Source organism: Micromys minutus (assembly GCF_963924665.1).
Source record: "Micromys minutus genome assembly, chromosome: 27".
Taxonomy (NCBI): Eukaryota; Metazoa; Chordata; class Mammalia; order Rodentia; family Muridae; genus Micromys; species Micromys minutus.
This window is the reverse complement of record NC_137962.1, coordinates 30240295-30265798: the sequence shown is the minus strand read 5'-3', so window position 1 is coordinate 30265798 and position 25504 is coordinate 30240295. Positions and strand designations below refer to the sequence as shown.

Below are 25504 nucleotides of genomic sequence, written 5' to 3'. Positions count from 1 at the left end.
TTCCCACTTCAAATTAAGTTAAAAAAAAAAATACTCACAGGTATAGCCCATTTGGGGGGGGGTTACATTTGACAACCAAGAATAATCATTACAAACACCATAACCAAGGCAATTTCTTCCTTCCTTGTTTTCCTTTTTCTTTCTTTCTTTCTTTCTTTCTTTCTTTTTCTTTTTCTTTTATATTTGATTTTTTGAGACAGAGTTTTTGTGTGTAGTCCTGGCTGTCCTAGAACTTGCTTTGTAGACCAGACAGTCTATCTCTGCCTCCTATATAGAATCCACCTATCTCTGCCTCCTCCTGAGTGCTGGGATTAAAGGCATGTGACACCGTGCCTGAAATGACCATGGCAATTAAGAAATTTAAAATTGGGATTTTGGTTCTAGAGGGTTAGAGCCCATGATGGTAGAACAAAGGCATGGTGGCAGGACCAGCTGAGAGCGCACATGGTGAACCACAAGTAGGAGGCACTAGAGAGCACACTGGGGATGGCAAGAGGTTTTGAAACTTCAAACTCGCTTCCAGTAATACATCGTTTCCAGAAGGCCACATCTCCTTATCCTTTCTGAACAGTTCCACCAACTGGGGACCAAGTATTGAAACATAAAATCCTATGGGGCTATTCTCATTGAAACCACCATAGAAGTCCACACAGCCTTTTGCCTTTCACCTCTCACCTGTGGTACTCAAATTGTAAAGCATGCCTGCCAGGTGCGCTGTGGCCTGACACCATCTCTTTGAGTCTCCATTACTTTGACCTTGAAAAAGTGTCAGCCTCAGTCTTTACAATGTTCCTACAGGCACACCAGGGAGTTCGGGAAGTTCATGTTCTTCCAGCTCCTAGGAAGGTCCAGATGCTACAGGGAGCTGAGGGTTGTCTCCTGTTCACACCCAGCTGGTCTCTGAACTGCATTCTGCTCATTCTGTACTCTACACAGGTTTCATAAGCCCTGTGTCCTGAAAGCAGAGGGAGTGTGCACTATCAGGATAGGTGGAAAGTGTCTTTGGCTATTCCCAAAGTTTATTGAACCATTTTGGTTCTTTCTGGGCATGTCACACAGGCATGTCAGACTCCATCCCAGGAGACCTAAGCACACGACTTTCTGCTGTACCAAAGGACTTTTTTCCATTTGGTTAGATGAGCAAATACTTAACTGGACTTTCTCCCTCCCCATCCCCACCCCCCTTTTTAGTGGCTTAATGAAGAGAAAATCATCCAGAGACTTGTGGAATTGATCCATCCCCACCAGGATGAAGATGTGAGTGATGCTCACAGAGCCCACCTTCTTACATGGACAGTCCCACACCCAGGCTCTTGGAAAACATGCTGCTGTGTGAAGGGGGCAAGTCACTCCTTTCCTTTGAAGAGGACCATTAGATTCTTTCTTTCTTTAATCAAATGCTAATGTCTGGGTAATTTTGTTTTTACTAAAAACAAATGTAGGACAGGCATGGTGGAACACATCTTTATTCCCAACCCTTGGGTAGCTCAAGTGGGCAGATCACTGTGAACTTAAGGCCAGCCTGGTCTACATAGTAAGTTCTTGGACTATGTTACATGGTTACATAGTGAGACCTGGCTTCCAAAACAGTTATAGATATACACATACATACATATATCTTACACACTTATATACACACATACCATTTCATATATGTATATGATTAAATACTTGTAACAAGGTTGCATTAGTTAACCATGGCTGAATGACAAATCACCCTGTAGCTGAGTTGTCAGTAACAAGTACCTTTTATCACCGCCATTATCAGTTTCTCTGGTCAGGAATCTGGCCATGGTCTGTTGGCTCCTCTGCTCAGGCTCTCTCATAAGATTACAGTCATTTCAGGACTCAACTGAAAGAAGATCCAGTTCCATAGGTGCAAGTGTTTTAGCAGCATTCAGTTTCTCAGAGACTTCTGTCCAGGTAACCCTCAGTTCTGTGCAGTGCAGGCTTCTGAGTGGACAGCAGGGCTCACACTGAGCTAGCTAGCTTTGAGAAGTGAACTGGACCTACACAGACTAATATAAATTCAGCTTAGAAATGATGGCCCTCCTTCTAGAGCAATGATTGTTCTCAACCTTCTTAATGCTGCGACCCTTTCATACAGTTCTTCATGTTCTTGTGGTAACCCCCAACTATAAAATCACTTCATTGCTACTTCATAAGGGTGATTTTGCTGCTGTTATGAATCGTGATGTGCGGATCATGTCATCTCAACCCACAGGTTGAGAACCACTGCTCTAATGCATTTTTTTCACTGGATTTGAATGTTCAAGTCTAGCATACATTCAAGGACTTGGACTTACAAGGGCATGAAGGGTTAATTAGGGTCCTTTTAGAAGCTTCCCTAGAAGCATGTAAGGCAATCACAGAAACAAAATCTAACTCCCATTCAGTGTCTCCTACTAAACTTACCACACAAGACTATTTCTGACAAAGGTGAGGAGCAAGGCCTCTCACACCCAAGCCAAGCATTCAGTTCTCAGAAACACCAGCCAGACGACCTGTGATTCAGTTCCCTTCTGACACTTGCTGGGTAGTAGCAGACTGTACAGATGGGAGGGCTTAGTCCCCAGGACCATCTTAACTGTGCTGCCTTATGTCTGTGCTTCTGCTTGACCAGCTAGACATGGGATTCTCTATATACTCTTCAAAATTTCTGGTTTAATATAAAGGACATTATAAATGATACACATGAATATGAGAAGGTACATAGGGTAATGTATGGAAGAATGGGTGTGGAGCTTCCCTATCTTTTCCAGGTGTGTTTTTCTGCAGGAACCTTCATAAGTTTTACTATTCAGAAACTCCCCAAACCCAGTTTTTCTGAGGTGGTTTTATTTATTTATTTATTTTGAGACTTTATTGCACAGGATTATTACTAATAGACTTTAGGAGGAAAATCCAATAAGGCCTGTCTGTTCAGATTTTTCTTGGCCTCTGTGCAGCATTACCTATTCCAGGTCTTAGATCAGGAGCCCTCTGGAATGAGGAGGATATTATAGTCTACTGTCAGAGTAGACCATGAGCCAGGAACTGTGGACAAAGACCGAAAAATATATGTCAACATATCACAGGTGACAATAGTCCTCCTGTTGTCAGCCATCCTCATCCTTCCTATTGAAATCAGTGCAGAAAGTTTAGTTTTATCCTAGTAGGGCCTTTGCTATGCATTCTAAGTATTTATACATATACTTGGCATGTGTCCAAAGTCTTCAGCGCTGCCTGACCATCCTGCTTTGGCCTCTGTCTGCCCACTGAGCCCACCCAGCAGCTGGGAGAGAAACTGTTGAAGTGTCGAGGATTTCCTATAGTAGTCTTCCAAAAGGCAGAGCCTACTATGATACAAGTGTCACAGGGTGACTGGCCTGTCCCTGGTCTTGAAGGCAAGATTATGGTCACAGAACCAACCTGGCTACCTTCATTTTCTCTGAAAGCCTTACAATTTTAAAAATCTGTTTTTCTTACACACACACATATTTCTTCCTTTTCTACTGTGTTTGTATGATATTGCAAAGATCAAGCTATTTCTCTTTTGATTATTCACATCTCCACCCACAAATGTTCTCAGCAAGTACACATCTTAGCTGGAGGTGTGGCTCGGTATTTATGTTTCCCTAGGAATATTGAGTTCTCTGTTTTTTTCCCTTCAGTGATTTATCATGCTTTTCCAAGCCCACAGGACTCACTGTAAATAACAGTAACTACTTAATATTAAATTTAACATGCAGAATAACTTGGTTATATACTCATTACATTTTAGAATACGAATCAAAGGTATGAAATAGACACAAAGTATATAACATACTTGGCTATTTTGGGCCTCATTTTTAATTCCTGGGGATGTGTTTTGTATGTCTTTAAAAAGTCTAACTGACAATGGGCAAAGCACACACACACACACACACACACACACACACACACACACACACACACGACTTTCAAATGAACCATCTCAGGAATCTTTATAGAAAATGGCTCAGGAAATACATTAGCAGGATTGATGTGGCTGATGGGTGTCTTTTGCTGAGGGGAGCCTGTTTCCCTTGTCTTTTCAGAGGCAGTCAAATGCTTCTCAGGCACTCTGTGACATCATCAGGCTGGGCAGAGACCAGGGCAGTCAGCTGCAGGAGACTGTGGAGCCAGATCCCCTCCTCACAGCATTGGAGTCGTGAGTGACAGTGGGCCTCACTCTGAATTATGGACATGTCTTGGAGCCTGTTTTGAACACAGGCGATGACACTGCCATCACTAATTCAGAATTGGATTAATTCCTCAGGTTCAGAGCCCAGGAAGAGATTATCACTAGAAGCCCTGGTGGTTCAGGGAGTTGGAACTAGTGGGCTTGTGTGTTATGCAAGCTTGGAGTACCTGGCTTTGAACCTGAACAAAGCCAGAATGAAGGCCTCACCTGGCTCAGGGTGCTATGGTGGCCTCTGGGGAAGACAGTGTCCTTGCATTATGTCTATGTGTCTACTCTACCAGGTAGTGACCTCTGCATGTGCCCAACAGGCAGGAATGTGTGGAGCAGCTTCTGAAGAACATGTTTGGTGGGGATCAGACGGAGAGCTGCCTGGTCAGTGGGATGCAGGTGCTGCTGGCCTTGCTGGAGCCAAGGCGTGTTGGGTGAGCCTTTCCTTTGAAAAGCAGCATACATTGCTCTTATGCCAGAGGATATGGGTGTCTAGGAAGGGCCACAACATGCTGTTTTAAATTTTTGGTTATATGAGTTATGTGGAGAGAGACCCTGGCTGGTTGAAAGGTCTCCTTTGTAGCTGTAGCTACGTGCTCTTTGATCCTTACTAGCAGGCATAGTTTCACCCTAGCTTGATGGCACTCAGCTGCTGCCAGTTTGTAATGTGTTTATAGATGAGTGTGGAATGTGTGTGGTTTCTCTAGGTACTGCTTTGGCCAGCATGCACAATGCATGAATGTGTGTGCATGCGTACCTCTTTAGGGAGGGCTTCTGCTCCAGCATGTAGTTACTTGCTCTTCATAAGTTTATCTCTCATGCTAGGAAAGGAAGCATGCTGTGCTCATCTTTGCTATATGTTCAGTAAGACACTTTGTTTCTGGGATGTCCTTCACTTCTTTGGTTTTTGTTGTTGTTTTTGAGAAAGGGTTTTTCTATGTAGCCCCAGTTGTCCTGAAACTCTTTGTAGACCAGGCTGGCCTCAAAAGGTGCATACCACTATGCCTAGCTAAGACGTATTCATTACCATGTGTAAATGTTTGCCTGTGTGAGAATGTATATATACTACGTGGGTGCAGTGTCTGTGGAGACCAGAAGAGGACAACAAATTCCTGGGACTTGAGTTACAGGTGGTTTTGAGCAGCCATGTAGGTGTTGTTAACCAAACCTAGTAAGTGCTCTTAACTACTGAGCCATTGCCCCAGCCCTCACTGCCTTTCACCTCTTTTTCATCCATCAGTTGCTATTTGAATACCTAGCTTGGAGTCCTAAGAGACAAAGCCCAACAAACAAAACTTAAACCCAGTGATCCTGTCTGTCCTAGAAAATAGTATAGGGACAGGTGATTCGGTGTGGGAAGTGTGTGACATGAGGAGAGTTTGTGTAGACCTGGAAGATAAATATGTGGTCAGGGAGGTCCTCTCTGAGAGGCCCCATTTAGTTAGAGATACTTTTTGACAAGAAGAAAATCCCAGTGTGAGCAAAAGCATAGAGCAGTGTTGAAGGCCACCACACTGCTGTCCTCGGGACTGCTGTCAGAGGCCATTTGAATCAGGAACCGTAAAGTGCTGGTTCTAAGACAGGAGAAAGCAGGAGACGGGAGTTGGTGTAGAAGAAGGTTGAATTTGTTTGAGAACTCAAGTTATCAAAAACCTTTTAGGACCCAGATATAAGTTCTGGAAAGTGAAGCTTTTGGGGGCCTCAGGCTGGGCCTGGGATCACAGCAGGTTAGGTGCGGTCACAGTCACTTAAACAAAGACGACCTGCTCTCCCTTGTGAGTCACAGATAGAGAAATAGGGGTCAGTAGTAGAGCTTATTTGCCCACGATCCCCATGGAAGGAGGATCAGGCCACAAAGGACAGAGTGGATTAGAATCTTGGTATTGCTAAGCACTGAGCCCCCCTCAGCCTCTCAGAAGGTTTTGAAACTCTATTAGTAGATCAAGGTTCTCTGCACCCAGTGCACTGTCTCCAGGGTGTTTCTGACTTCTATCACATGTTGGAAGTAATGCTCCAATTCTCCTTCAAGGCAATTGCCTTATGTCCACATGTTGAAAAGAACTTCATTATCTCCTAGTACTGACCACATTGTGCTTTTTCAATACAGGGTTATGTTTAAAATGATAAGAGACTAGGTAAATCATTTCCCAGAATACCTCAGTCCATCAATATTAATGTGTTGCCTAAAAATAAGTAACCATTTTCTCTACTTATGCAACTAGTATTTTGATTTCTTTAACAAATCTAGGCCACCTAGGCCACCTTTGAAATCCAAACTCAGCACTACATGTGTTGAAGAGAACTGTATAAAATTTAGAAAACCAGAAATAGGACTAGGCATGGCAGTCCATGCCTTTAATCGCACTAGTGAGGCAGGGGTGGGGTGGGGTGGTGGTGTTTAAGTCAGCCAAGGGCTACTAAGATACTCTTTCAATTTTTTTAAGGATTTATTTATTTCATGTATATTTATTTCATGTGTGTAAGTACATTGTTGCTGTCTTCAGACACACCAGAAGAGGGCATCAGATCTCATCACAGAGAGTTGTGAGCCACCATGTGGTTGCTGGGATTTAAACTCAGCACCTCTGAAAGAGCAGCCAGTGCTCTTAACCGCTGAGCCATCTCTCCACCCCTCAATTTTTTTTTAAAGAGAGAAAAAAATACAAAATAGAAATAGTAACTACTTGCTTGTCTTTACATTTGATTTCTTATTCTCATACAACTCCTCTATATCTCATACACCTGTCTTTCCTCTCCTCCAGCCCCTCTCTTACCTTTCCTTTCCCCCAGATCTACTCCTCTGCTTCCTTCCAAAAAAGTTTCCTTTAAAAAGGAAAGAGAAAAATACCGTAACTAAGAAAAAAAAAAAAAAAGAATGATGGATTTCCAGGTTACATCTTGTTTTACATGTACTTTATGTTCATTGTAACTAATAAGATTTTAATGCACACTATCAAACCTTTAAAAAAATCAAGTACTGACAAAAATGTATTCATATACTTTTATGCAAAAATGCTTTTAAAATCTGTACATTTATCTTTTTTTTAAAATAAAGTTGTTCAATTTTTAAAAATTTAAAATAAAAAAGGAAAGAGAAAGAGAAAGCCTCCCACGGATATCAACAAAACATGGCAGAACAAGTTACAACTGTTAAGTAAAGGATAATCTCTCTAATTTGTTGATTCTGTATTTATTTAGGATTCTCTGCATTGATTTTGTTTTATTTTTATTAATTAAAAATTTATTTAAATATATATATCAGAGGAATTGTTTTGAAAAAGCAAAGAAATTACGTGGCCAGTGTATCTTGTTTCTCACTTGGGGACTGAGGACCCCTGGTGGGGACTAAGGGGACAACAAGGCAACAAGTCCTGTGTCCCTTCCTGTTCCCTGTAGTCTTGGGTTTCACTCAGAAACATTTGGCTAAGAGGCCAAGAGTACACCAGTCAGAAAATGGTGTGTAGAAGTTGAGTAATGTCCCTTTTCAGACATGTTTTTAGGGAGATGCTTAATAGAATGTTGACAAGGTGAATGGGGTATGCACGGGACACAGCATGTCTGCCACACCTCTGTCTGCTGTCTTTATTCACAGAACAGAAGGCTTGGTGGACTCCTTTTCTCAGGGACTGGAAAGGTCATATTCTGTCAGCAGCAGCATCCTGCATGGCATTGAGCCGTGGCTGAAGAATTTCCATCAGCTGCTACTCAACCCACCAAAGGTAAATGGCCTGCAGGGATGACTGGACCTTAGAGATGTGGGCTGGTGTAGTGCAGAGGACAAGACGGTATGTGCTTCGATGTTGCCCTTCAAGATGCTAACTGGAAACCACTGGGCAGTTGTTAGAATATACACTAGCTAGAAATACTCATGTTGCCTCTACTAGGACATTTGCAGACTTCCCAGGTACTAAGCATGAAGTTACCTAGCCTCTTAGTCAGGAGCATATCTAGCCAAGGGTGATTCCTGGAGGAACTTTTTGTTCGATTGACAGCTCAGGGAAGTTCTTGGGTTAAGCCAAAGAGGGTAAAGTTCACAAAGGTCCTCAACTGCTTCCTGCCCACCAGTCTCACATTATAGTCCTTTCCCATGCACAGTTCCAGCCCTTTTCCTAGTATACCCACCTCACTTACTGATTGATTTATTGTCTTGTCTCCCCATTAATATGGAAGGATTCACGGAGGCAAGAACTCTTTTTTGCTAAACACATATGGGTCAGAAAATATCTGAATCCAATCTAATGAAGCAAACTTGGGGCCATGAGATGGCTGAGTAGGCAAAATGCTTTCTGTGTTAGCCTCATGACCTGACTTGGGTTCCTGGGAATCATATAAAGATGAAAGGAGAGAATCAACTCCACAAAGTTGCCTTCTGACCTTCACACATGTACTGTAGTATACATGTGCCCAGGAGTGCACAGACACATGCTCATAGTACACACACAAGGTCCTTTAGCCTAGTAGACCTGGATAGCAGTCGGAGAAGCCTTATCCACTCCTTTTGGTCCTTCATCTTTTGGATTCTGTCACCACCTATATAGGCAGCCCTGTCTTGATCATGCCCCACTCTCTTTAGGCCAGGCATATCATAGGTGAGTCCCCCTGTTGGTTCTAAGACTCCAGCTGGGTGTGTCTCCTATGTTTGCAGAAAAAAGCAATCCTGACCACTATTGGTGTGCTAGAAGAGCCCCTGGGGAACGCTCGTCTTCATGGTGCACGCCTCATGGCTGCACTCCTGCACACAAACACGGCCAGCATCAACCAGGAGCTCTGCCGGCTCAACACTATGGACTTACTGCTGGTGAGTCAACACGGTAGCTGGCTCTGCTTGTTGTATGTGGCACACAGTCTACAGCTGAAGTTGGAGATGAGTCCATCAGGGCTGGCACTTCACATCTGGACAGAAGACCTGCCAAGGAGACTTCATCGTGGGTCTCTGATAGAGCGCACTGAGCAACACAGGGATGGCAGAGGACAGGTGTCTGGTCTTGTCCTCTCTTAAGTCAGAGCATCCTGAGAGGCGGATCTCTGTGAACACTAAGACAGCCTGGTCTATATAGTGAGTACCAGGATAGCTAGAGCTACATAGTGAGATCCTGTCTCAAAGAAAACCCAATCAATAAATTAGCATATAATAGATAGATACAGATATATACATATATACATACATACATACATACTTGCATAGACAGACAGATAGGTAGATAACAAAACAGAAGGGTCCTGACAGAGAAGGTCCTTGTCTTCTAAAATAGTCATCCTTGTAGCTCTTGTTAAAACCGTAAATAAATGGCCAAGAAGCTATCCAGTGGCTGTAGATTATTGATCTTACCATGTTTTTTACCGCCTTGGAGCAGCTGGTCTGATAAAAGATGGAATAAACTTTTGCAGACACAGTTACATTAGGGGCAGCAGCCTTGAGGGACAGAGCAGACTCTCCAAAAGACTCAGTGTCTAGTACATCCAGCAGCCAGGATACATGGGTGGTGGAATCAAAATTCTGTCACCCCACTAGGACATTTTTTGCTTCCTGTTTCTCCCACCTTAAGTTCTTCTGGCTAGAAATTTTAGTTTCAGAGAAGGAAATGCTTCTGCCAGGAGCCACAACAAATGTTTCATTGAACTGGAACCTCAGACCTGCCCCTGGCCACTTTCTGATACTCTTAAGTCAATAAGCTAAGAAAGAAAGTAACAGTGTTAGGAGGGGTGATTGGTCCAGATTGCTAGAAGGAAGTTGGATTGCTTCTCTACAGTGAAAGTAAGAAGGATCATGTGTGGAGTTCTGGAGATCCTTTAGAGTGTCTCAGTGCTACTGTGTCCTGTGATTAAAATCAATGTGAAACTGCAACAACCTAATCCAGGCATGATCAGAAAGGGCACAGACCCATCAGGAGTGAAGATATGAGTCATTCCTCCAGAAAAGAGCTAAGACCTGCTGAGGTGCTTGCCAAGGGTGGAGGAAATACAGGATGGGTAGTAGAAGAAGGTCATAGCTGGACTTTTGGCTACTTTGTGGGTATTAGATAGGACAGAAGAAAGAACAGAAGGGAAGGGGTGAGGGGTGATATCATTAGACTATTTCCTGCTGATTAGGGGCACAGAATTCCTTGGGGCAAGTTTGATCTTTGCCACCAGGATATCCAATATCTTCTTTTCCTCTCTGTGCATAATGACTTGACAAACTGCAGCCGTCATTGTCCAGACACCAACTGGCTGGCTTAACCCCTTCTATTGAGACTGCCACTTACATATTTTTTGTAAAGTCCCCAGGATTTCAAATGTTATGCAATCACAGAAATGATCTGCAGGTAGTAAAACCACTTCCCTGCCAGAGCACAAGACAAATTATAGTTAGCTGCTGTGGACAGTCCAAAGCAGCCCTACATACCACACCTGGGATTAAAATGAAACACATTCTTAAAATATTTCTGTGTTTTTTAAAACATTTATTTATTTATTATATATGAGTACACTGTAGCTATCTTCAGACACACCAGAAGAGGGCATCAGATCCTATTACAGAGGGCTGTGAGCCACCATGTGGTTGCTGGGAATTGAACTGAGGACCTCTGGAAGAGCAGTCAGTGCTCTTAACCACTGAGCCATCTCTCCAGCACCCTTTCCTCTATTTCTTTATCATACAATGTAACATCAATTAAGAGAATATCAGTGGTTTTTCAATTTGTTTAAATAGATCTTCTTTGGGACTAAGAGTATAGTGATCAGTGACAGAGTACTTAGATAATGTTCAGACTCCTGTTCACACTGGAGAGGTGGCTCAGTGGTCTAGAGCACTGGCTGTTCCTTCAGAGGACCCGATATGATGACTCACAGCCATCTATAACTTCAAGCCCCGAAAATCTGTTACGCTATTCTGGTTTCCAAGGACATATGTGTAAACCAAATACCTGTGACATTTTTTTTTTAATTAAATAAAAATAAAATGACAACAAAGAAAACAGACCCCTGCAACTCCTAGTGTCAAAAATAAATAAATACATGAGTCTGGTTTTCAGTTCTCACAGCATGTTTTGTAGTTTTGGGTACACTGGGCTTTTTTTTTTTTTTTTTTTTTTTTGCTTTGTTTTTTGTTTGGTTTGCCTCGTTAGTTTACTCTCAGGGGTTTTATTCTTTTGAATGTTATCATGTGTCACATCTTAGTATTGATTTCCTTTTCTAGTTGGCTATTGCTTCTGTGTGGAAATGCAATTTTGTGTGTGTTGACTTTGCATCCTACAATATTAGTGAATTATGAATAATTTCTCACCTCTAATAATTTATGTGAAAACTTTAGGTTTTAGAGTTTTCATTTTTTGTTTTGTCTTTGAGATGGGGTGTCACTATGTACCCTTAGATGGCCTGAAACTTGCTATGTAGATCTTGCTGGCCTCGAACTCACAGAGACCTGCCTACCTCTGCCTCCCAAGTGCTGGGATTAATGGTGTGCAGCGCACATTCAGGAAGGGATTGTGATTTGTTTTTTTGTTTTGTTTTGTTTTGAAAAGTATGCCAAATAGATAACTTCTTTGTTTGACGTAGTAATCTTTGGTATAAAAAAGAGGCCCAGACTTATTTCCCACCTCTCTACCTAGCACATACCCTTTTGTGTGTAGCTGGGTTTGGGACTGTAGGCTGCTGTAACCCTCCCCCAACCCTACCTTGTCTGTGGGACACAGCAACAGTGGAAAAGTCAGAAGTTGCAGCTTTCAACCTTCCTTCCTCGCCAGCCTTGGTCTGGCAAAGGCTTTGTGGGAGACAGGGTATCTTTAATCCTCTGTGTTCCAGAGGAGGCCCAAGACTGGTCCTTGCTGAAACTTTGTCAGTGACACTCCATCCCAGTTAGAGGTGCCCGAAGTCTCATGCTCTTATGGAGACGTGTTTTGCTCATCCTGGGTGGAGTCCCACGTTTAACATGCTCTGGTTATTCACTGGTTAGAGACAAAATAATGAAGGAAAATGTAAATGCCTAGAGTTGAATAATAATTTTAAAAATACTATAGTAAAAAATATAAAGTGCAGAGTGTAAATTCTATAGAAAAATAAAGACACCATAAAAGAAAAAAAATACTCCAAATTAGTTAAGCTTCTAATTGAAAGAACAAAAAATATCCCATAAAAAGTAGAAGGCAGTACTTTGGATAAGGGGAGGTCATTGAGACATACACGGAGTAGCAAGCAAGAGGGTATCAGTCGGAGTAGACCTCAAAGAACTTCCTCTGTGAGAAACGGGCCTTAGTCACTGTGCTCTTGTGAAATCAGCAGACGAAGTTTTGAGAGTGGTTTCCTCTTTACCTCGGTAGTTGAACTGTTTGGAGCAGACTCATCTAAAGACTGTTTTCTGTCCTCTGTTTACTCAGGACTTGTTTTTTAAGTACACCTGGAATAACTTTTTGCACTTCCAAGTGGAACTATGCATAGCCGCTATTCTTTCCCATGCTGCGCGGGAGGAGCAGGCAGAAGCTAGTGGATCAGATGGCAAGGTGGAGCCTCTGCAGGGGAGTGGAGATGGGGATGGGAAGCTGGAGACCACCCCATCCATCACCAGCCCTCCTGAGAACACAATGGTGACCCATGTAAGTCCAGGCCATGTGGGGTTGTGCCAATTGCAGCCAGCACTTCCCAGGTTCTAATGTGTTATCTCCTAACCCTCCCATGGGTCAGAAGTGCTGCCATCTTTGACCCACAAGAACACAAAATTGTAAAGAAACATTCAGTTGGTGATGGAGAAGAGAAGGCAAGGCATCATTTGCAATGATCTTGTGGCAGCTACCTAGAATGCCGCACTCCCATGGCTGTGCTCAGAAGTAGCCCCTGCTTTGCTAAATCCATCTTTATAATTAAACACAAAGGAAAATACAAGAGTTAAATTTTCATAAGAGAGCTTTCTGGAACTTTAGACTATGAAGCCAAGTGCACCAGTTTTCTTCATAACTTCCCTTATTCTCCAGAGAATAACCATAGTTGTCACCTCATCCTTAACCTGAGTAGGTCACCCTAGGGTAGAGTCTGCAGCTCAGTGTCCTTTTGACATGAGCATTTAATACTGTCCCTGGCAGAGAGCAGCTCTAATGAATGTCTGCCAGAGAAGAAAGGAGGAAAACAGCTTGGGACCATAAGCTGTACCTGGGCTGAGACCCACTTGACAGCCGCCCAGTTCTAAAGTGGTAAAGAACATTCTGGACCTTATGGGCTCACAGGAGGGCAGAAGTTTGGGAGAGGGTTTCTGGGTATCTGTTGAAAGGGCTCATGGACAGCAGTGCTTGATGGGATTTAGAAGGTCTCAGTTTGGGGTGGGTATCCTGGGAGCCTGTGAGCAGACCTAGCTGGGGCTAATACTGGAGAAGATGCATTTAGTTTGGCCCACACTTTATAGCTCAGCCATGAGACATGCAACTATTATGGCAAGAGCTACCCTGGAACAGGGAGCATTATTCAGAGGTCGTGTAGACCAACAGGGACCTTGGATAGTGACATGGAAGCATGAATTGGGGTCTGTAACAAACATCCAAGAAAACAGTTCGTGTGGGAAGAAAAGAAAATGTTGAGGGCCCCAGAGAGCTGGTGGGAAAGTGCTCAGAGGTATAGGTGGAGGCTCTAGGAGGAGGGGAGGCAGAAGTCATTCTAGCATGTTGGAGGAGCATAGAGTGCCTTTACTATATATCCTGGTCTTCATTCTCAGGCCATTCAGTAACGTGGGACTTGGAGCCCTTGAGCATCAGTGATGTCATTGCTACAGGGTCTTCAGTGCTGATTTGCCAGTTCACTGCCTGTGGCACCTAGGAGGCAGTGTGAACCTGGGGCTCCCTCTCACACTGCTTGCCGCTCTGCTCTCACAGCTGTTCCAGAAGTGCTGCCTGGTACAGAGGATCCTGGAAGCCTGGGAAGCCAATGACCACACACAGTAAGAATCTGAGGAACCCTCCTGGCCAGAGATGCATCTCACCAGGATGTTGGGCACCACAAGACTCCAGGCTCCATGTCAGGAGTGTCTAATCAGCAGTGTCTAATGTAGATATGTGCCTGGGACTGTGCTAGAAGGGATCTTGCTACTGGGTAAAGCAGTAAGGGCTGCTCAGGCAGGGGGACGCAGGGAAGCTTGGAGAGGAGTGGCACACTGAGTGATAGTGGCTGGGCCACACAGTGGTGGGTAAGTGACCCCTTCCCACTTGTCTCACTTGTACTTTGTGCACTTGTGAGTGTGTGCGTGTGTGTGTGTGTGCGTGTGTGTGTGTGTGTGTGTGTGAGAGAGAGAGAGAGAGAGAGAGAGAGAGAGAGAGAGAGAGAGAGAGAGAGACTGACTCATTATATAGTTCTGGCTATCCTAGAATTTACCACATAACCAAACTTAAAACTCAGAGATCCTGAGGAGCCTGCTGTTGCCTCCCAAATGAATGCTGGGATTAAAGGCATGTGCCACTACAACCAGCCAATGTTTTGGGTTTTTGAAACAGTCTTACAATATAGCCCAGGTTGGCCTAGAACTTCTGCCTCAGCTTCCCATGTGCTGGCTACAACCATTCTTTCCTTTTTATATTAAGTGTATTATTTTGTGTGTGAGTGTTTTACCTCATGTATGTTTGTACACTACAGGTATATGCTAGTACCCTCAGAGGCCAGATGATGGCACTGGATCCCCTAGAACTGGAGTTATTGATGGTTGTGAGCTGCCATATGGGTGCTGGGATTCAAACTCAGGTCCTCTGGAAGAGCAGCCAGTGCTTTTAACTGATAAGCCATTTCTCCAGCCCCAGCTGTAACCATTCTTGATTTTACTAAACTTGGAACACACTTTGTTGGCACTTGGGCACAGGGACGCATTAGCTTTTCTGTCGCTTCTGTCTGAGTCTTCCATCCACCCAGAAGCAGTGCTCTGTGTTTCTCAGGGCTTGGTAGCCACCCTCATCCATTTGTTGTGCTACGAGAACGGGAGGGCTCTAGGCAGTGTTGAGCAGAGCTCATGGGAGTGCAGAAGTGTATGAATACATTGTGGAACTATCACCTAGGACCTGTGGGGTGCACAAGTAGAGGCTAGAGTTGATTACTAGGTGTGGAGGCCCTACCCAGCTCCAACAGTGACCATGTCCCAGAAACAATGTGCCCAGCGCAAGCTGTGTCGCCATCAGTCTTGAGTAAGCTGCTCTGTCACTCCTGCCTCTGGTGGAGCTTGGGCCAACACTGAGCTTTCTGCTTCCATCTTCATGTCCATAAATGGACCACAAAGTAAGCAGTCTCGTTAGTGACTTGTGGTCTGAACTTAATGCACACACATGCTCGTTAATCATCAGTGTCCTAGAGCTGTGGCTGTTGCTTAGGCACTGACTGCTTAGCTTGTTTCCTTAAAATTTACCCTGCAGAGTAGGCAAAGGCCCAGGTTACAGGTGACACTGAAGATGACCTTCAGAAAGCCTGTCACTTGGTATTCCCAGCAAGAATTTGGGCAAAACCTGGACTGAATGACCACCTTAATAGTTCATTTCACTTACAGGGCAGCAGGTGGCATGAGACGTGGGAATATGGGCCATCTCACAAGGATCGCCAACGCAGTTGTACAGAACCTGGAGCAGGGCCCGGTGCAGACACACATCAGTGAAGTTATCCGAGGTGTGCTCACTACTCTCCCCTCCCTCTGTCATCTTTTCAGGGTAGGCTGGGTGTCCTCTTCATGGAGCAGAGATCTGTAGTGTATAGGAGACTCAGCCCGCCAAGGACAATTCGTGTGGCTCCAGTGCTGGGCTTCACAGCCCTGAGCAATCACCAGGCTCATGCTCATAGGCTTTCCAGAGCTGTGCCTGTACTAGAGTTCCTGACTCACCTTCCTGTCTTGTTTTCAACTTACACAATTTGGAGGGCCTTGCCTACTTTTTATATCAGGAGGCCATGAGTGTAGGTGATAGAACCTAGAAGCAGGTTGTGGGCAGCAAGACCTGGAACCCTGAACTCTGTGCCCCAGGCAAAACAGCAGAGCTCCTGTTCTCAAACATGGTGCCTACTGCTCTGTGCATCCCTTTATGCGGTACCTCCTCAGTAAGTGTGAGTTAAGGAAGTGGTCCTCCCTGTGACCTAGAACCAGAGGAATTATTTTTTCCTTGTGGTATCTTGGAGGCCACTTGCATGTGCACCTTCTTAGTTATACTCAACAGTCTGGTGAAGCTGAACTTGCTGGTCCATCATCACACAAGATGAGCGGGCAGCAGGGCAGAGCAGTGAGCAAGCCAGGGTAGCTCTCTTGTTGCTAGAAGGGAAAAGCAAATGGGCTTGGAGCCCAGTTTAGGGAGGTGAGGGTGAGCAGAAGGTTCGTGTTCCTAGCTCAGGCCCAGGCTAAAGTTTTCCACACTCCAGGCCTAGAAGGAATGCAGTAGGAAGGTGCTTGCTTCCTCAGATTCTTAGGGTGTATATATGTACCAGTAGGTAGTTTCAGACCAGGCCTGACAGCATAAACTTTAATCCCAGTGTCTGGAGGCAGAGACAGGCAGATCTTCAGAAGTTTGAGGCCTGCCTGGTCTACATACTGAGTTCCAGAACAGCCAGAATTACATGGTGAAACCATGTCTCAGAAAACATAAAACAACAGAATTCTCATGCCCCCTGAGGTCTCTGTAGAACAAGATGAGCACTGCCCTGTTCAGAGTTGCTGTAGCCTAAACCGTGTAGACATTAGCTCTCCCCTTTGCTGTATGGGCTTACTTCTATCTGCAGCCTCTGTTTGTCTTGAGTAGGCTGATTATAGATGCGTATCTTGTCCCACTCTGGACCAGCCTTTGCCTGCTAGCTCCTGAGTGCCCTACCCTTGGGACTCACGGGTGCCATATTTTTGAGGGTACTCTTAAGGATTTATGAGTAGCACTTACCTTGCAGGGCTCCCTGCAGATTGCCGTGGACGCTGGGAGAGTTTTGTGGAAGAGACACTGATGGAGACTAACCGCAGGAACACTGTGGACCTGGTGAGGAAGCTGGGGCTCCTTCCATAGTGACCACTGACAGTCCCATATGTCCCACGCTGCAACACAGATGGAGGAGGAAAGCACACGGGCAGGATGCACATGTGGTTCAGCCTCTGGCCTGCAGTCTGTTACATGGCTGTGTCCAAGAGAGCTGGCTCCCTGAGGACCTCTTTTGCAAAGCTAGTGTTATCTTTCTTGATCTCCTTTCTCCAGAGCTATGGCTTATTTGCAAAGGACTTTGCTTGGGTCCCAGGGAATTACCTAGACTAGGGAGGCTGGGCTTTCTTTCATGAGGCTTTGGCCTCACTTGGCATTTCCTTGCAGTAAGCTGCACAGGCCTTCAAGTGTCAGGGGATTGTGGTGTGGGAGGGTGCTGGGGAGGGGGAGACCCAGGCTGGGCCGGGTGGGGCCTGGGGCTCTGGCTGGAATGTACTGGGTGGCGTCTGGCTAGCTCACATGCCCACCCCATCTGGCCTGTGTTTTAGGTGAGCACTCACCACCTTCACTCCTCAAGTGAGGACGAGGACATTGAGGGTACTTTCCCTAACGAGCTGTCCCTTCAGCAGGTGAGGGCATGGCCGGCACTCTGCACCCTGCCGGGCCCTTCTGGAGCCTGTGTCCTTGGTAGTTCTTAGTTCCCATGACATTGCATAGCAAAAGAGAAAAGTAACTCATCTCCAAGCACATCTGGGGGGGAGGGGGGCCTGGGAGAATACCCCTTAAGTCACATTACCTTGGTGAGACTCCTGGGGACACTAAGCTTGAAAGCCAGCTAAGGAGGTGTTTTCTGTATGCAACTGCTCAACTACTGTGAACATTCAACTTCTGGGAAAATTCACTCCTGAGCAGTGGAGTGGGTTCCGAGGAGCAGCCACCAGGCTACAACTTGTTCCATAGCAGCACCCTCTCCTGCCAGGCCTTCTCTGAGTACCAGATCCAGCAGATGACAGCAAACTTTGTGGATCAGTTTGGCTTCAATGATGAGGAGTTTGCAGACCAGGATGACAACATCAAGTGAGTACAGCCACCACGAAGGCTCAGGCTCTAGTCTAGCACTTCCTCTTCCCTGAGAAACAGCACCATAGGAGCAGCTCCAAATGATCTTGCCAAGAGTGAGGGCCACTGTCCCTGAGGAGATAGCAAGTGTCCCACCTACTGCCGAGGGCAGCCGGGCCTACTGGAGCAGAGGTGGCACTGAGGGACCTTGTTCTTGCAGCGCCCCATTTGACCGGATTGCAGAGATCAACTTCAACATTGAAGCCGATGAGGACAGTGTGAGTGACGGGGGCTGCTGCAGGGCTGCAGGGCGTAGCAGCATTTTATTACACTTGACCAGAGAGTTCAGGCTGTGCCCACAACTTGGTCCTTGTCACAGGTGGATGGGACCATGGGGCCCTGGCCAGTATATCTGTGTGTCAAGACTGGGAGGCTCCTTCCATGGGAGTTGGGAACAGAGCTTCCCTCCTTGCCTCCTCCTATGCTGTCTGTCAGTCATGTTTTGTGAGCTAGCCCTTCTAGAGTTCTTTGGGAACAGATTTTCCAGAAAACAGCTCCTCATTCTGTCTTACAGCCAAGTGCAGCTCTGTTTGAAGCCTGTTGCAGTGATCGGATCCAGCCCTTCGATGATGATGAGGAGGAGGACATTTGGGAGGATGAGGAGACTCGATGCACAGCCCGGGTGATGGCCAGAGCCAGGTGTGAGGTTTACTCATTCTCTCGAAGCCTCCACCCTTGGGGAGCAGGCACAAGATTAAGCACTGGATATCCAGCCACTGTTAGAAGTGCTCCAACACCTAGAGGGGCAGTGACTCTTCTTGCAGCTGGAAGCCAAGTAGTGTTTATATTCTAGACATCCTGTATCTAACCCTGGCCCCAATTCCTGAGCCATCACAGGTTCCCCAGCATTGGGCATCTAACCAGGGTTCACCAAACGTCTGCTACCTTCATGTCTGCCCAGGTTTGGAGCCCCTCATGTCTCAGAAAATTACCCAAAGAATGCCTTGGAACATGCAGGCCAGGACAGGAAGACTGGCTCAGCAGCAGCTAGGAATGTACCTGGAGTGGCCACTTCTTCATCCCCTACACAGAAAGAAGGTCCTTGCTCAGAGAGTGATTCAGCAGGTAGTACTTAAGCCTGTACAAGGGACATGGGTACTAAGGACAGGGTGTGGTGACTTGGCTGAGGGACTCCCTTTGGAGCCACTATTTTCCTAGTAGTAGATGACCTAATCCCCCATGCACATATGGTTTCATTTGGGGTCTGCTCTGCACTGAGTCAGGAGCCTGGTGCTCTCGTACCTTCTGTTGTACCTGCATCTACACTTGCACAGCTGGTACCCGCTGTCCTTGCTAGGGAAGGGAAGACCCATGTAACCTGTGTGCTGCTGTCTGCCATCTCTCAGATGCACTCGGGAGCACCTACCATATGCTACCTCTTAGAGACCCCTTTTATCTACTCTGGGGTGCTTATAGAGACTCAGGACACGGGCAAGAAGCCAGCTTTCTGTTAGGAGTTGCCAGCACCTTAGCTGGGGCTGAAGAGAAGCTGCAAGGGCAGGAACACCCACAGTAGAGGCCACCCATGCCAAGAGAGAGCAGAGTGCCTGCTGTGACCTGAGTTGGGACAGGTGAGATGGTGCTTACTTTCTACCATCAGTCTTCCTGGAGGCCAGACAGGGCCTTACAGTTATATCATGAGGCACCACATCAGCAAGCACTGATGCACACACATGCGCTCTGTGGCAGTGGTTAGCTTACAGGACCCTGTCTAGGTAATTTATAAGGGCCCTTACACCCAAGTGTTCTAGGCCATACTACCCTTTGCAAACACCAGTAGGCACTACTGAGGAGTGCTGCCGTCTCTGATACTTGAGACAGAGGGGGTTCTTCTGGGGAATTCCCAGCTGGGAGCATCTCATTCCTGTTCATCTCTCTTGATTCTCTACCCATCTCCACGTGACTGCTGCATCTCCCTCTGGCAGGTACTACATGGACAGCGGTTTTTGATGAGCCAGTGAACCCGCTGTCTGCAGTGCCTGGAGCTGCGAGGGATTTGGGTTCTAGTGCATGGGCAGCTGGCCCTTCAGTTGCAGAGGAGAAAGGCTGGGCCAAATTCACCGACTTCCAGCCGTTCTGCTGGTAACAAACATCAGAAATGGAATCATGTCTGTTGGGTGTCAGAACCAGTGTTGCCCAGTGGGCTCAGCATGTCCTCATCTTCCTTTATAGCTCTGAGACAGGGCCCCGGTGCAGTTCTCCTGTGGACATGGACCACAGCAATGCTGAGGGTGGCCAGAGTCCAGGCCCAGAGAAAGCCTGTGAGTAGCAGCAACTCAGACACCTGCCTTAACTAGTTCCCAGGCCTAATACAAGGCTTTTCCATTGAGAAGGTGGGAAGTGGTCAAGGCCCCAGGTGTGGCTATGTCTTCGTGGTGTTGGGATCCTTAAATACTTGTGGGATTGGAGTTACCATGTATTGTTTACTGTACAATACAGGAAGAGCTTTAGGGTCCTCCAGCTTTAGGAGTACAGGGTAGGGCAACATGCCCACTAGGGTGCCTTCAGAACCAGGTCCAATCAGGCTCCATGGCCCAGATCTGTACTTTACAAGCCACATGCATCCTTGAGTCACATAGTTTAGTTATCCCTGATGGGAAGCCAACATGGGACTTGACTGAAACGTCCTTGGCTTCCATCTCCTTCCCAGGCAGCTGGACTGGGTTAGGGCATGTGAGAGGACTCCTGACATGTCTCTCCTGGACATTAGTTTGAAGTGGCTTCTCTGAGCCCTTGCTTCCCCTCTGAGAAGAGCACACACACTTTCTATCTTGTGGAGTACTGGGGCAGTCCACATGGAAGGTAGCAGTTTATGTGGTTCCTTCAAACATGCAGATACACATATGTAACACTCAGGAAGCCAACATGAGCTGTTTCTGCTTCTCATCTCTCACACTGGCTCATGGAAATCTGGGGTCCTCAAGGCCATGATAGCTGTGTTCTTTGGCTCCTCTGCCCTCACAGATATCGAAGGGTTTCTTCTTTTACAGTTGGTCCTACCTCGCCTTGTGCCTGGAACGTGTGTGTCACTAGGAAGGCCCCACTGGTAGCCTCTGACAGCAGCTCCTCTGGGGGATCTGACAGTGAAGATGATGAGAAGGCAGCGGGTGCTGTGGAAGCTGTGTGCACATGCCATACTGGAAAGGCCTCCCCGCCACCCAGGACAGCGGAGGCTGCTGCTGGCAGGTGTGAAGGGAATGACAAGTTTTCCTGAGGGCCCAGTGAACATTGTGTGGCTTCTGAGCTGAGGGCCACAAGTCGCTGGCCTTTTAGCCACTGAGAACAGGGTTCAGTTGCCAGATTTCAGCTCCCTGAGAACAAGTGGAGGCCAGACTGGAATTCCTTGCTGCTGCCCCATGGCTAATGATCCTGTGAGGCTGTCTCTAGAAAAAGACAGTGCCTCTTAACTAAGAGGAAGGCTGAACTGGAGGGCCAGACTTCATAGACAACAGTGTATTTTCTGTTTTAAATGATTCAGAGTAGAAGATAGAATCTGAGTGTCCCATGAGCTCCCCAGGAACTTGGGAGGACAGTCTCTACTACAGAGGCCAGTTACAGAGAATACCTGGTTTTCAGGCTCTGGGACTGGCTAACCTCCTTGGTGTCTAGGGTTGTCCCAGACAGTGGAGGAAAGGCCTGTTGCCCACCTTTGTCTTGTGCCCTTTGTGGTAGAGCACTTGTGGATTCCAGTCAGGTGCCCTGCACACTCACACAGTAGAACAAAATGCATCTTAGGGTTGGGGACTGGGTCTATAGTCTGAGCTCTGGCTGGGAAATAGAAGCAACTTGTAGGTGGACAAGCCAAAGTTCGTTTGAGGTGTCTGAAGGCCTTCCTTCCCTAGGGAAGAAACCAGGAATGTCATTACCCTCCCAAAAAGATCCAGCCACTTCAGCAAGCATTTCTATGTTGAGTGGTCAAGATGAGAAGATAGGACCAAGGAGTCAAGGAGCTACCCATCAACTCGGGGGTATTCCACATAACTAAGTCCCTGTGTCTACCACGAAGTTCACAGCCTCCTGGCATTCAGGGGTGGGAAAGCAGGTGGTAAGGCTCAGAAGCATAAGGATACAGGATACTGAAAATGGCTTGTGGCCTGTAAGAAGGCCCTGAGGCAGGATCTCCACTAAAGTTCAGGGTGCAGTAGTCATCTCCGAACCAGACTCTCCCAGGAGACAAGGCACTGATTACACCAGGCTCTTGACCGTAGGTCCATGTGGGTTTTCATTTGCTCATTTTGATTTAGATTTTGCACTTACTCTTGAATGAATATCATCTGTGGGCTTTCTGATCTTGTTCCTGCCTACATTTCCAAGTCTGGGATGTGCCCGACACCAGGCTGTTCTTGACACAAATGGGCACCAGCCAGACTGCCCAGCATAAGCTCACCACTATGCATTCAGGCCCTGGGTCCTACCAGCCCTGGCTACTCCTCACAAACAGGGTAGGCCTTGCCCACTTGTGTGCGTTCTGGAGGGTCCTCTGTGATATTGGGCCTTGAGTGTTTCCCTCAGCTACAGTGGGAAATCAACCAGCTGGAATCCATGATTGATGTAACACAGTAGTTCCCAACCTTCCTATTGCTATGACCCTTTAATACAGTTTCTCATGCTGTAGTGACACAAGTTGTAAATTATTTTCATTGCTACGTAACTGGAACTTTGGTACAGTGAACATAATTGTAGAGAATCACAGGTTGAGAACTGCTGTGTGTAGTTGGGGCTCATGGTCTCATACTCTGTACCCACAGCACCTGAATGCTCATGTCCAAAGCTCACTGAGGCCCTGGCTCTGTTCTAGGAACCCTAGGCAGGACATCGACCCTAAAGCCAACAACACTGCATCTAAAACATTTGCAGAAGAGCAAAAATGGAGAGCCAAGACTTGTCCACTTGATTATTATTCAGATGTGATAAAATGAACTAAGAGGAAAAGTCTAGACTGGAGTTCCTTGGGTTGAGCGTACACAGGCTGGTTTGTGAGTCTTGCTGTGTTACAGAGGATGGCCTCAATTTACAACCCTCCTGCCGCCCGCCATCTCTTTAGTGATCAGATTACTGAGGAAGACCACCACATCCAATTAACAGCCTGCCTTAAAAGTTTAGATTTGTAAAACCTTCATCCTTTTTCTAAATCCTTCCTAGAGAAATACTTTTTCTAAATCCTTCCTAGAGAAACCCTGCTGCAAAAAGACAAAGTAAAACTTTTACAAAGCCATTCTTAAAATTTGCTGCACCACTGCCAAGGTTTATTCAGCGTTTACAACTCCCTTTCTTCCCTGCTTGCCCTGCTCCTGGACAGAGCTAGGTATCTGTTCTGAAGGATCCATTTGCTACTCGTGGTTAGGCTGAATTAGGCTAGGCTAGCCTTGCACATGAAGGCCCTCAATCCTTATATTACCCCTCCCACTCACCCCCACTTTATAGCCCTGGCTGGCCTGGACTCTCTAGGTAAGTTAGGCTGGCCTCAGACTAGTGACCTGCCTGCCTGTGCCTCCTAACTGCATGATTAAAGGCATGTACCAGCGTGCCTGGCCCTTGGGGACCCTTTAGATAGCGTAAGGGTAGAGTTGAATTTAAGCAGCAACATGGGGGCCATCAGTAAATGAAACTACAGCTGTCAGGATTTGAGTGCTGCTTATAGGAGGAATTGAGGTCATAGTAGTCATGTATGTAGCTTGTCCCACTGTCTGAGACTCAGGGATACAAAGCCATCTGTAGCTCCTGAGTCACCCCACAGAAAATAGCAGAAAGAAGCTGTGTGTGCTGCTTACAGGCCCCTTAGCTCAATCAAGCCACTTTTCTGGTTGTATATCTGAAATAGGCAGCGGTGAGGTAGGGGCACCCATAACTGGAGCCTATTTGCCACACAGGGCTGAGTGTCCCGACATCACCGGGTTAGCCCCTGCCTGCCCTGCACCTTCAGAAGTGACCATCAGTCCTGCGGTGGCTACCATAGCACCAAGCAAGGCAGGCTCTCCCACAGCCACCATAGTGGTCTCTTCCTCAGTGGCTACTGCAGTCCCTCCAGGACCTATCAAGGCAGTAACCACAGCAGCCCCAGCCGTAGTTGCCACCCTGGGGACAATGACAAAGGACAGGTAAGTAAATTGGCCAAAGAAGGTAAGGTGGGATTGGATGAACCTCAGAAGTTCACATGCTGCAACTCTGCCTCTTCCCCATTTATGCAGGAAGACAGATGCCCTGCCAGAAGGAGCTGCCTTAAATGGTCCTGTGTAACTGCTGCCACCCAGCTATGGCCCGCCCTGGTCAGGCTGATTCTTTAAGAAAACTACCTGGTGATGCAATTTTTTTTTAATTTAACTTTAAAATAAATGCTGCATTTGGTAAAGCTGGCAGTGGAACCAGTTGGATGACCCAACTCATGTCTCTCCTGCCTGCCCTTGGTCCTGTTGGAAGACAGGATGGACCTGGCCATTCCCTGGTCCAGGTCTTGGTATGGCATTGAGGTCCCTGACATGCAGCTTCCACCTGCAGGAGTTGGGGAGGGAACACGATCCTAAGGTGCCAGCACCATCAGATGGGCAGGAAGGGCAAGGATATCCAAGCTCTGGTTTCATCTGTATTTTTAACGCATGGAGGAAAAGCCGTTTTTTGCACTTTGTACCCAGCTACAGTACAGGGTCTCTCTTGGCTCAGGGCAGATGTAAAGGCCTGAGTTGGAGAGACCTGATCCCCACTAATAATACATGGGGGTCTGGCACTAGTTTGGCCACATAAGGTCAAACCCCAGTTCTAGCTGCCCAGAGGCTCCTGGGAGCTAGCATTAAATCAGGCTACAAATTTTGACTGCCTTAAAAACAAAAGACCCTCTGGACCTGATAGAGTTGTCTCTGTGCTCAGCAGGGCAGAATGGCACACATGGGTGGGTGTTGGAGCTGCATCAGACATATAAGAGTGAACACAGAAGAGCACTGGGAGGCTTAGAGACCGGGCAGGCTCATATTGTCCAGGAAGAGTCTAAAAGTCTATGTTGTCTTTTTTTTTTCTTTGTTTTTTTTTTTTTTTTTTTTTTTTTTAATGTTTGGACCTTCTGACAGGGCATCCAACCCCCAATAAAAAGTATCATTCTTACCGAGAATGTGTGTATTATTGCTAGGCTGCAGATGCCGAGCCTCAGCCTGTGTGGACACCTTTGCTATCCCTAGGCTCATTCTCAGTAGTTGGGACTCATGTTGAAACAGAAATGAAAAGCTCTACCTAACAGTCAGAACAGTGACACCCATTATGTGAAGGCTTGCCCCAGCCAACCCCAAGTTCCAGCCTGGGAAGTGTACAAGGGCTGTATCCCTCTGGAAGT

The 25504-nt window shown here is 46.4% G+C and overlaps 1 protein-coding gene across 6 annotated transcripts in view; it reads left to right on the top strand.

Annotated features, from left to right (window-relative positions):
* Nucleotides 1–25253, top strand: part of PPP6R2 (protein phosphatase 6 regulatory subunit 2) — a 60830-nt gene extending 35577 nt beyond the window's left edge. For 3 of the 6 annotated variants that reach the window (XM_080939520.1, XM_080939524.1, XM_080939519.1), the window contains 19 exons: nucleotides 1192–1257; nucleotides 4059–4171; nucleotides 4513–4626; nucleotides 7785–7911; nucleotides 8838–8990; nucleotides 12547–12762; nucleotides 14026–14090; nucleotides 15675–15790; nucleotides 17045–17130; nucleotides 17616–17696; nucleotides 18047–18144; nucleotides 18347–18404; nucleotides 18701–18825; nucleotides 19088–19251; nucleotides 20112–20268; nucleotides 20359–20447; nucleotides 21177–21372; nucleotides 24057–24284; nucleotides 24375–25253. In XM_080939520.1, coding sequence (XP_080795646.1) covers nucleotides 1192–1257; nucleotides 4059–4171; nucleotides 4513–4626; nucleotides 7785–7911; nucleotides 8838–8990; nucleotides 12547–12762; nucleotides 14026–14090; nucleotides 15675–15790; nucleotides 17045–17130; nucleotides 17616–17696; nucleotides 18047–18144; nucleotides 18347–18404; nucleotides 18701–18825; nucleotides 19088–19251; nucleotides 20112–20268; nucleotides 20359–20447; nucleotides 21177–21372; nucleotides 24057–24284; nucleotides 24375–24423 — 2301 coding nt within the window. In that variant the 3' untranslated portion in view covers nucleotides 24424–25253. The remainder of the gene's footprint in view (nucleotides 1–1191; nucleotides 1258–4058; nucleotides 4172–4512; nucleotides 4627–7784; nucleotides 7912–8837; nucleotides 8991–12546; nucleotides 12763–14025; nucleotides 14091–15674; nucleotides 15791–17044; nucleotides 17131–17615; nucleotides 17697–18046; nucleotides 18145–18346; nucleotides 18405–18700; nucleotides 18826–19087; nucleotides 19252–20111; nucleotides 20269–20358; nucleotides 20448–21176; nucleotides 21373–24056; nucleotides 24285–24374) is intronic. The other 3 variants (XM_080939521.1, XM_080939523.1, XM_080939522.1) reach the window with 3 other exon arrangements.
* Nucleotides 25254–25504: the final 251 nt, after the last annotated feature.